This window comes from Acomys minous (assembly GCF_964271855.1).
Source record: "Acomys minous genome assembly, chromosome: 17".
In the NCBI taxonomy this organism is placed as follows: Eukaryota; Metazoa; Chordata; class Mammalia; order Rodentia; family Muridae; genus Acomys; species Acomys minous.
Window position 1 is genome coordinate 48,439,035 of NC_140500.1, and position 12,298 is coordinate 48,451,332.

General features: G+C 42.1%; 1 protein-coding gene across 1 annotated transcript in view; it reads left to right on the forward strand.

Moving 5' to 3' along the window:
* The window catches only part of SUCLG2 (succinate-CoA ligase GDP-forming subunit beta), a 257,002-nt gene that overhangs the window by 143,460 nt on the left and 101,244 nt on the right, over positions 1–12,298 (forward strand). Inside the window, exons 7-8 of the mRNA XM_084764927.1 lie at positions 278–374; positions 9,840–10,001. Of these exons, the coding sequence (XP_084621053.1) occupies positions 278–374; positions 9,840–10,001 (259 nt within the window). The remainder of the gene's footprint in view (positions 1–277; positions 375–9,839; positions 10,002–12,298) is intronic.

Genomic DNA, 12,298 nt, shown 5'->3' on the forward strand with positions numbered 1-12,298 from the left:
GACATGATAATTTACAAAAGGATTAATAGCACTCTTAGGCTGCACAGAAAATATTTTGTTTTCTTGATAATGGTCTCTCAGTGTCTGGAGGAAAGTTGTGCAGTCTCTTCTAATGAATAGCAGTGGAAATTAAAATAATTATGGTTTTCAAATTTTCCCTTCAGAAAACCTAACTGAAAATAAAGATGTAATTTGCTATTTTTAAGATTTCGTTAATGGAGCAAAATAAACTTTCTTGTATTGCTTGGGTGTAATTCCATCTCACTTGATCACTCAGGCTGCAGATCAGATTAAAAAGCTGTACCATCTCTTCCTGAAGATTGACGCCACTCAGGTGGAAGTGAACCCCTTTGGTGAAACTCCGGAAGGACAAGGTAACAAACAACAGAGAGGAAGAAACACAAATGAACTTTTAAAATTATGCATATAAAGTGTAAATTAACTTGCAGAAAGATCTGCAACAACAGCATTAGTTTGCGTTCATTTCTTTCAGTAATTGAAATTCTCTTCATTTCAAATGCTCCCGTGATGCTGTTCAACATTTCAGCATTGGGGTTTGTTAAAAGGCAAATGCCAAGCCTCCCAGAGAGCTCCTTTCCTTCTGACTTAACCGCCTTCTGTCCTTGCATGTAGTCATTTTTCAGAGCCTTCAGTCTTCAGCACTTGCTGCTGATAGGAGTGTGAGACTTGGGTTTAATAATTGCACCTGCTTTTTAGCTGAACTCAAACTTCTTGAACTTGCAAACTCTATGCGCAATTGCACCTCATGTCCTGAATGGGACATCCACCATCTTGGAAAAACTCCTATTACTCTATAGTTAACACACTTACTTTATGCACTTTAGGCGGGAGGTAGTTAGGGGATGATTTTTCTTCTAGGAGTAGCTGTGCTACTGTTGTATGCCTCAGCAAATGCCACCGCTTCAGGATGTCTTGAATGCAGAAGTATTCATAGCAAAGCTTAGAACTTCTTGGAGCAGTTTTGAGGAGTGGGATGGCAGATAGATAGAATAGTTCTAGCCAGAGGTGAAGCACCACAAACTCTGACTTTTCCATACATTGTGAACACTGACTAAGCAGGGCTGAATATGTGTGTTTTCACTGTGGGAACCAAAGTGCTTTTCCTTAGTAGAGGTTTTGCAGTCAAATTCAGAAAACCTAAAAGATCTTGTCTTGGGAACCTAGAGAGACCTCTGGACAAATTCAGATTCTGCATCTGTCATATGCTGATGATAGATCTGTGCTCGTCTACGCTTCAGATTTAAAAAAAGAACACTTTTATTATTAATAATCAAATTAGTAAAAATAGCACCTATATTATAGACCAGTGAGCTGTGTTATGCATCCGATTGAGACACAAAATGAGTCTTTTCCTCACATTCATGGAAGGACATTGCTCATCCTAATCAGTATAAGAGTTTTCCAGGAAACCTATAGTGTCCAGCGAATGGCCAGTGAAGTCACTGAAGATACAGTATTACATGGATAACTACTGCCAGGTTGAATCTGTACTAGGTTGTGTGTATGCAAATTATGTTTACTTATACTTCATTTTTAAAGAAGATTTATTTCATGTCTGAGTTCTTGAGTGAATGCATGTGTTCCACGTGCCTTCAAGAGCCTGTGGAAGCTATAATTGCATGCCCATTGCTTCCTCTGGAGCTGGAGTTACAGGCCTTTGTGAGCCACCTCATGTGGGTGTAAGGAACCATACCTGGGTCCTCTGCAAGGACAGCAAGTGTTCTTAACCAGAGAACCTTCTCTCTAGCTCCTCAAAATATGTTTTAATTGCTGTGGTTGTTAACCTATCAGTATTGTATATAAGGAGGGGGAGGAAGAGGAGAAGGAGGAGGAAGAGGAAGAGGAGGAGGAGGAGGAGGAGGAGGAGGAGGAGAGGGGTAACTGTTTAACTTCTATTCCAGGGACTATGTTAGACTTTCACAAACAGCCTGGCAAAAGTAATAGTCATTATTTCCACCATTAAGAAGACCAGGCAGTCAGCATGACTCATGGACAGCTAGATCTGCAAGATGGGACAGGCGCCCTTGCCTGTCAACTCAGTGTGCATGGTTTTCCATCATGCCAGACCAACTAGAGTAATCTGCCTGTGTATGTTTGCTCTGGTTGCTCTCTTTTAAACTATCACTTTGTTCTTGTTAGAGTGACCTAGAAGTAGTCCCAAGTTTTGAGAACACAAGTAACATGTGCACTGCACAGTGTTGTAAAGAACTGAAGGCTAGTACTCAAAACATGAGATTTACTATAAAGGCTCTTAAAAGTAGTGTGTTGAGCCAAGCAAGGTTGTGCTGGTCAGTAATCCCAGCCACAGGAGAGTCATGAGTTCCAGAGCATCATGGGGTGTAACACAAGACCACGTCTGAAGGAAAGCAGAGAGCTGGTAGGATGGACCCATCCGGAAAGCGCTCTCCTTGTAAGCAGAAAGATAAAATTTGTTCATAGAACTCAGTAAAGAGAAAGCATCCCTGGGGCTCACTGGGCTACTTGTCCAGGGTGCTCAGAGACTCTGGCTCAGAAATTAAGTGGATGACACGGAAGGAGTGAAACCTGAGCTTGTCTCTGACCTCTGCATGCATATGTGATCATGTGCATGCAGCTAAACACACTCACAAGGGCATGAAGAGAGGAGAGAAGACAGCTTTTTATGGCGTGAGGTAGCGGTTCTGTGGGAGGACACCCTGTGACCCAGCTGTAGGGGCGGGGAGTGGTGCACAGGAACCTTTCTTGTAAGGTGTTCACAAACTTTACAAAGGCTAGGGTTTGCTTTTTAATTAATAAGAACAGGAAACATTCTTAAATATTTTTAAGGAATCATCATGAAACACATTCTGTATATATAGTTCATTAAAGCAGAAGTCTTACATGATATTTTAAAGACCAAAATTATCTTTAGCTATTAATTTGTTCATTGTACCATAAAAGTATGGCTATTGAATAATAGTCAAATTAAATGAGAGTATTGGTTTATAACTCTGATGAGCAGTAGTCAAATTAAACCCAATTAGGAAATGGTGATTAATGAATGAGCAGTTGTGTAAGTTGGATCTTTATCATTGTCATGGTTCTCCAAAGCAGACTTCTGTTTAGGAGCTATAAATGCAGTCATTGATGTCTTAGCAATGTTGATAATCTAGCTGCTTAAATAATTTCCATTTAGGTGACTAACAGAACATTTCACATGAAAACATTGATTTACTTATTGCTCTCATAATTTGGAGGCCTAAGAATGCCAAGAGTTAAATTTCACATAAACGTTTTGTCTTAAAAGCTAGCCATTGTGCCATCTCTCTGTAAGAGCCTTTCCTCCGTGTTCCATTGCTTACTGAGGAACTTTTTTTTTAAAAAATTCACTTTATTGTTCATCTACCTCTACCATGTTTTGTTGAGTGAAAAGCAGTGACCAGTGACCGTCATTAACATCAGAGCTGCTGAGTCACCCATGAGAAAGACATGAAAGCACTGCAATCTAAGGATTCCTTCCAGTGGGCTTAATGGCTTTCCTCACAGGGGAATTTGACACTGAGTTTTATTGTGGTTCAATGACTTCTTGCTGGAATTATAATGGTTGCTAGTGACCTATAAAACCCTATTAACCTTGGCTTAAGTTTTGTTTACCAACTCCTAGATGGGTTAATTCTTTTACACACTTACTTAACAGGGGAGTGCAAGAAGGAGATTGCCTTGTGGTGTGTAAAGGAAGAGGCTTCTCTCTTGTCATCTACTTCCTGAGCTGAAGGAATCGAACAGCCTTTCTTTCTCGGAGTTGTTCTAACTCAGGCAGGCTCTCTGTGCTGACAGCAAAGATGGTGCTCAAGTATTTACAATTCCACCAGCCATAGACAGCCTTCATCTGGTTCTCCTTAGCCTTGTTTCATCACATGTCCAGTCTAGACCAGTCATTGGTCAGTGTTCACATGGTTTAGGAGAAAGGCCATTTCCTATTGAAAAATAGAGCAATAAAGTGAAAATACATCTACAGGAATAACTGAGCTTTTATTGAAACAAAAGTCAATTGTTGCTTCAGTAATTAAAGAGAAATTAAGTACCTTCTTTCCTGATGGAATTGTAGCACCAAATTAATTAAGTAAATCTGTAGCCACATGAGAACAGTTTTTTTCTTATATTATTTATGTTGCTGGCTGCCTATTCTTTTATCCATTTATTCAGTTTTTTAATATTGCAAATTTATTATTATTTTGCAAAACCCACTCATGGATTCTGCATCATGTTTTCTTTCTCCTTCCCTCTGTCTTTAATCACAAACAGATTACTTTTTGGGTCTTTAAACAAGTGGTAAGTACCTTATCTCCCAGGAGACATTCATCAGGAATTTGTCTCAACTTTGCAGTTGTGCTTTTAACGCTCGTGTGGTAAATGTAGTGGGGGGCTGCCAGCCATCCTACAGCACATAAATGGTCTCCCCAATATGCCCTGAGATTGCGAATGAATCCCAACTACTACTCAGCATCATCTGAAGAAGCCTCCACAAAGAGGTGAGGGCCACTTAGAGCAGTGACTGTGTGACCCAGATTCCTTCAGAATTAAGGCTGGGTGATCCAAAGCCCTCCTGTCTTCAGATTTCCCTAAATAAGCCCCTGTTGCTTCCTATGCAAGAGCCCATGTTGGCAGGTGTCCTCTGATTCTCCGTTATAACAAGGCTCAATTTTCATGATAATTTTCGGTTCCATACCTCCTCCACCCCACCTTGCCTCATATCTATTTTTTCTTCATAGCAACTGGAGAAAAGTTCTAAAAAGTATACAACTCTTGTAACATCAATATTTAATGGAAAGCAGGGCTCCTTTTAAAGCATCAGCGTTTCAGAGCTGGCTTGGCAAGGCACATTTGAATAGCACATTATGGTTATTTATCACAAATCAAACATAGCACATTGCTTCAAGACAGATTATTTTCCAAACTAATTATGACAGTCATACTTCCTGCTGTTTTTCTGTTCCTTTTATGTGTGTGTCTGCCTACTGAAATGCACTTTTTTTTTCTTTTGTTAAACTCCACGGAGCATTGTTCTGCTGAAGCTCTGGGGTCAAAGGCCTCTCACTGCCAGTCATGGTCTCCATCCATTGAGGTGGCTGAATTAGCAGCTCGCCAAATCCCACACCACCAAACAAAGCAGCACAAATGCCCTGTGAATCTAAGTACCTCCGCTCTCTTTGATATTCGTTCAGAAGGAAAATTCATTTGTATAATCTATCAACCATGTAACAATATGTTTTTGATGGTGAAAATTGTTTTATAAATATTAATAGGTGTGCTTTTTCTCCTACTTTGTACACAGATTGGTGTTTGTTCAAGATGAATTTTCTGTAGAATTGAGGTTTCAGTTATGTGACACTGAAATTCGTGATGTCTCAGCTTAGCTCCACACCTGAAAATGCATTTTTATCAGAGCTGTTTGCTGTTGAATTAAGTGAGAAAGCTAAGGTCTGTGCAAATGCAGCGAGTTGATTTCATGCCCTGACGTTGACATAGACATGAGTCCATCTGGAACATGTCAGCTCTGTATGCACATGTAATAGTCATGTAAAGAGTCCATCAGTGTACAAGGGTTAATCCCTCCTTTTTGTGTAGCTTTTATTTTGCACTTTTTTTGGTCTTCTTGATAGTAGGACATACTTAAGCTAAGGACCTTCTTTGCTGCTTAAGGATATAGCTGTGGGTGGTTACTTGTCCGCTGAAACAAGATACAGATGTGGTGAGAAGTGTGTCTACATAGAGATTGCTATCAGGTGTCAGTAAACACATGGGGGCTTGTGACCTGGCAGTCTGCACTGCAGTCACTGCCTCTGCTCTTGTCCTCAGAAGGCCCCACAATATGCAGATGTACACACATGCACATAAAAAAGAGCTGGCTTGAGAGACATAATTTGCCACCCCTGATGCAGATGCCCATGTGACACTTTTATGTCTTTAGCCACTGTGGCCATAGGTAAAGATATGGTATAATCTGAGGGATATCACAAACCCCATGTTCTTTACCTAAAACTTGCCTTCCCTGACAGCTACGCTGATGAAAAGGCTAGTCGTTAAAATTCTTGCTTTGAGACAGTTCTCCTGTGTTCAGATGACAGCGAGCAAGTACAACAGGTAGCCCGTACACACTTAAAGCCCGGTAGACATTCATTTATGTGTACTCTAAGTAGAAGTCTAGGGCTGTTTAGGGAATGAGACAGACTATGGTAATTTCTAGAGGTGAGAAGAGGGTTCTGTAAACTGAGCCAAAACAATGGGAGGCTCTAAGCATGCAGAAAGTACCATGTTAGTAACCCTATTTCACAGCGAGGCTGGGCGCCATGCACAGCTTCTCTTCCCACCAGCACCACACAGTACCAGCAACTCTGCTCTTGTTACAGCCAAGGGCTCTGAGGTGAAGAGAAGCTGTGCGCCTAGGGCTGGTGGCTTGGCCAATGCAGGACTGTATCTGTGGCCTTGACAGCTGTGTAATGGTCTTTTCTCCTACTAGACTCGGCAGAGACCACTTCTGTGACCATTTCTCTGACAACAGCTAGCTGTCTTATTATTCAATTCAGTTCTGACACTGTATGCCTCTAGTGAGAGTCAGAGTCCCATATTTTAAGGGCTCTGTCTCATAAGACCGATGCCCTCCATTGATGCCAAGTGCAACTCTAGTCTGGGCACTTTTGACCAGCCAGCTTACTTGAGGGTTCTCACACCTGCTCTTCAGTTCTGGTTATTTGTTCTCATGGCATATTGCATTCAGGGAAATACTTTCTACTGTTGACAGATACAAACAACATTTCTAAATTGCTTCAAGGAAATTCCAAGGGGTGTAGAGCTCTGTGTCAAGAACAGAGCCACAGGCCAAGTATCAGAGCCAAAGATCCACCCATTAGCTCCATTGCTTAGGAAGTTCAAGAGTTTTAGGATCTCTCTTCCAAGAATTGGAGTTGAAAACTGCTGTCTATGATTTGAGCCTCCCGCCTCATTTTTTAACACCAAGTCTCTACCTATATTGCAAAGCCACTTTAAAGGCCCTGGCTCTGGGGACTTTTGAGACATGGGGCAGAGCTGCCTGAAATAATTCACTAAGAAGTAGAATTTTGAAGTTTATATCCGTACCTGTTTTCTTACGCACTTTCTCTGCCTCCTGGTCTACTTTATGGCCAGATACTGCCATGCCCTTCCACTGCCACAGCCCAACAGGTCAGCCACACCTGGCCACAAGGGTGGGCTGAAATCTCTGGGGAAACCACATCTTTCCTCAAGTTATTTTCCATGAGCTATGTTGTTATAGTCATATAGAAAAAACTGAACAGACTGAAGTATATGAGGGAGGGAGGGGGGAGAGAGGGAGGGAGGGAGGGAGGGAGGGAGGGAGGGAGGGGGGGACTGAGCATGCATAAGCCACACTGGCTTGTAACTTGAAATTCTCTTAACTCAGCCTTCTGAGCATGGAGTTCACAGTGTACCCCACCAGGCCCAGCTTGGATCTGCCTACTTAAATATGCATACTTAACTTCACAACTGTGCAGTAATTTTAGCTTCCCAGAGTGTTTGGAAATGCACACATTGATCTGTTTCCAGACAGGGAGCAGCTGGACAAGGGCCGCTGTGGGTGCTCCCTGTGGTCCCAAGGTGCTTCTTTTCAAGCACTGGATTACCTGTCTGGGTCCTAAGCTGGTCACCAGACCACAAGCTCTTGTGTGCGCTTGGCATGTGCATCATAACATACAAAGAATCTTCTGAAAATCTGGCTTTGCAGGCATTTGGTTGGGACTGGCTTCTGAACTTTGCATACATCTCCATTAATTATCCTTTCACTGGAGCAGCTTGCAACTGTATTCTTTGTAATAAGGGGCAAAGTTTAGCTTGGAACTATTTTGATTTACTGGTTTATTGATCTTGACCAAGAATTCTTTTATTTGCAAGTCTTCACTTAGAAAGTCAATTTGATAGCCTTTGCCCATTCATTTCGAAGGTGTCACTTACAAGTAATCTTGCCAGTGAGTAATGGAGGAGCTAAAATTACTAATAAATTAATTAGAATGTATTTATAAACCCAGTGGAAAGCCAAGAATGAAGTTGCTTTTCTATTGATCATTATACTGGTCATTAACTGCTGAGAAAGTGCCTTTGCAGGGAGCGGAGAACACGGGCCAATTCCTTTGGTAATTGCAGGATTCCTTTATTACAACTTCACTATTGTAGAAAGTAATTACTCATTCACTCCATGTGTTCGTAGCCTGGGCAGTGGTTGGGCAGTTGGTGGCAAGACTGGGGACTTAAGCAGATATCAGCTTCCACGTACGATTTCCTGTTGTCAGCCAGGACTCATATATGTAATTTTTGGCTTGTTTATTTTTCTGCTAAGCCTTCTTGAATGTTAATATACCAGTTCTGTCTACTCTGCTCTATGCTATGTGCAAGAGAACCTGGAAGAAATCTTCCTGGTTCCTGGGAGTCCAGGGTGCCATAAAGCAGTACTGTTTTCTTTTCTTAGAAAGCAAGTAAGATTAGCTGGGCATGGCCATTGTTTTTCTGTGAGGTACTGGGAAACGTTGACTCCCATTTCAAAAGTGAAGTGCTTTTCAGCAAAGCCTGAAGAAACAGCACAACATCTGTAAATGTTGACTAAAGACATCTGCTTGTTCATGTCTCAGATTCAATTAGAGAATGCTATGGTGGCACAATGGCACAGTCCACAAGTTTCTACTGCAAGGGAAATAAACATGTTGGAGTCCGGATACCACTGATGCTGTGGCCTCTTTCCCAAAGCCATCTTCCAAATGCCCTATTTGCCAACCTTGTAATCAGAGATGCTCTATGGCCCAACTCTGTCACAGAATGAGTTTTGCTGTGTGCAGGGCTGTTCATGTACAATATGGAGAGCTGCCTCTAGCAGAGGGTGTAGACCGCAGTACCAGCGAAGCCTGGCAGTTTGGCATTGACAGACATGACAAGTCATAAGATGGTTCTGCCCAAACCAAAGACATATAGCAAGGTTAAGATGGTCTGTAGACTAGGGATTGCTCTTCCTATTCTTCCCAAGTGAGAAAGCGAGGCCCACTGTGAGTAGATATCATCATACCAATGTTGCAGTGTTAGTACTGTATTATAGGAATGGTTCAAAGGGCAGATTTTACGTTTTCTCACCCCAAAAAAGTTAGACAGAAAGGAAGAAAAAAATCTGTGAGAGGCAAATATGTAAATTTGTTTCCTGCGCTTTCATTTCAAAATACATGTGTATGTCAAAACATCATGCTGGGTACCTTACATATATTCAATTTAAGTTAATATTGAAGGCAGAAGAATTAGGGATCAAATTATAAGATATGTACTCTGCCTCAGCGTACTTTTATTAAATCTTGAATTATTAGAGTAGTAAAAGAGTGCTGATAAAATCCAATATTTTTCATGGAATGTCAGGGAACAGAAGAGAAAGAGTTGATATTATTACCCTGTTTCTTTCTGAATAAAAGGGAAAGGCAGTGCTCTCCTGCTAAGTACTGACTGTAGGTAATGCCGTTACCACTGTGATGAAGTTGTGCCAACTTGTAGCTTTGAGTGGGAGCTAGTGGCCTTTTTTGCTGTATTATAGAGCAGATGTATATGAACTGCTGTTCTCATTGCTGGAGTGTAAGTCCCCTCAGAATAAGGACCTTGTCCCATTTGTCTCTGTAGCCTAAAATTTCTAAGGTCAAGAAAGCATCAGTGGCTTCCCTGCCTGTAGCATGAGAGAATTAGCATCCCAGCCTTCTTCGTTCCTGTGCCTGTGGCCTGAGTAACTCAGTTACAGAATCCCAAGAGATGCTCAGACATGGCCTTCTTTTCTGTTTGTTTAGTTGTCTGTTTTGATGCCAAGATAAACTTTGATGACAATGCTGAATTCCGACAAAAGGACATATTTGCTATGGATGACAAATCAGAGAATGAGCCCATCGAAAACGAAGCTGCCAGATACGATCTCAAGTACATAGGGCTTGACGGGAACATCGCCTGCTTCGGTAAGTGCTGCTGCTTAGTCTGCAATGGTATAGGATTTCTGAAATGCTGTTTGCTAATAGCTGTTAAAATAGTTGTTTTCTTACGGTGTCAAGTGGAAGCAGTCGGTTTCCTCTCAAAGTCCATTCTTATTGGTGTCCACTGGTTTAAAGCAGTTTCTCAACTCAGGCACTGCCGAGCTTTTGGATTGGATAATTTTTTGCTCTTGGAGGGCTGTCCAGGATATTAGGTTCAGTAATGTTCCTCTCCTCCAGAGACAGCTAATATTTGTGGAAATGAAACAAAGCAGGCAAGAGCCCGCATGTGTCCAGGTGTTTGTGGTATACAAAAGAACTCCAAATAAGAACCAGTGAGAGGCAGGAGGGAGGCTCAGTGGTTAGTGCCTGCTGTGCAAACGTAGAGACATGAGTTTGAGTCCATGGCCCCACGTAAAAGCTGGGCATGATGACACATGGTGACAGCCACAGTTCTGTGGTGGTGGGAGACAGTTGGATTGAGGGGCTTGCTGTCCTGCCAGTCAAGCCAATTGGTCATCTCTAGATTTAGTGAGAGATCTGTCTTAAAAAAGAGATAGAGAAGCAGTGAAGAAACACACCCTGCACCAACATCTGGCCTCCACACACATGTACGCATATGCACACACATGCACACTCACATGCACATGTGCATACACTTAAAAAGAATCATTGATTTAAAGCATCTCAACTTTGTTTAGTAAAACTCACAACTTCCCCCATGCATTCAGCATCCGTCCAGGAGGAACTGTTGCGAAGCTGGACTCTGAGACCGAATTGCTGTTACAGGTGTTCAAGATTCCTTTCTGTGGCTTATAAAACACTCTGACCAAAAGGAACTTAGGGGAGGAAAGGGTTTAATTGGCTTCCAGGCCACAGTCCGTCACTCGAGGAAGAGAGCAAGAAATTGAATTGGAAACCATGCTTGCAGGCTTAGTTGGTAATTTATTGCTTCTTATGTAGCCCAGGACCACCTGCCCAGGGGATGGTGACATCCACAGCAGGCCCTCCTGTGCCACCTGCCCAGGAGATGGTGACATCCACAGCAGGCCCTCCTGTGCCACTCATACGTCAGTAATTCCTCACATACTTGCCCACAGCCCGTCAGATCTCGACAGTCTCTCAGTTGAGACTCCCTTCTCAGGTGTCACGTTGACAATTAAAGCTAACTAGGGCACAAGGAAGAAGCAAAGGACGTAAATTCTAATCATTTCACTAACATTTCAGATTGGATGATAACCAGTTGCCAAAATACTTAATTTGTTGTGCTAGTTTATTAATCAAACAATGGGCCCTGTCACAGTCATCTAACTCAGTGAAGATGGCCTTTGCGGCTGAGACAGGCTGTCTGTAGAGGCCATGTGACCCCAGTCACTGTCCACAGCTCCTTATGCAGCTGAGACAGGTTGTGTCTGCAGAGGCCATGTGACCTCAGTCACTGTCCACAGCTTCTGGTGCTCACGCTTTATGTGCTTCTGGCTTAATTGCACATGACTGTGTTTCTGCTGGAAAGAATTCACTGCACTAGAAACTGAGGTCTTCATCTTAATGGAATTAAAATAAAAAAGATTTGTTGCTCATTAAAACAACAGCACCACTATATTAAGAAGTGAAGAGTCTTCAGCAGTGTGCTGTTCCATACAATGGAAAATGGCATCGGATTACAATTGACACCTAAAGCCCCAGCTTTGTTGGGGAGCGCTATCTGAATGGTGCAGACCACTTACACCCTCCTCGCTGCAATAAGTAAATGTGCTCACAGCATCTGTAGGCATTTGGGAAGGGGTGTGTTTAGAATAAATTAAGTACAGATTTTTCTGTGTAAGCGTGTCTCACAAACAGATTAACACACTTCACACTGCTTAAAGATCTTTTACTTTATTTTCCGGGCATGGGCCTTGGTACATATTAGCCCACCTCAGAATACAGTCCCCACTCCCTGTTGTTGATTTAATTTCCCCTACCTTAACTAAGGTAGTCACTGTTCATAGGCTTGCCTCTGGGTATTATTCAAGGGCTAGAAAAAGTAAAGGCTATTTTACCCTGGGTTGTGTGCTGAGTTTCAGCACCTGCTTCCTCCTGTTACCTGAGCAAAATAATTCTCTGTAATTAAGCATAAGAAACAAAAAAGTGTAAATGCTCAATAAAAGTTAACTCTGGAAGGCAGGAATTTCAGTGCTAACCTGCTATTTTTTCTTGAGAAAGGCCCCCAAGTGGTCCTGCTTTTGTTCTAGTTTTAATATTAGGTTAGTAATTAACATCTTATATTAAGTTTTGTTTCTGCT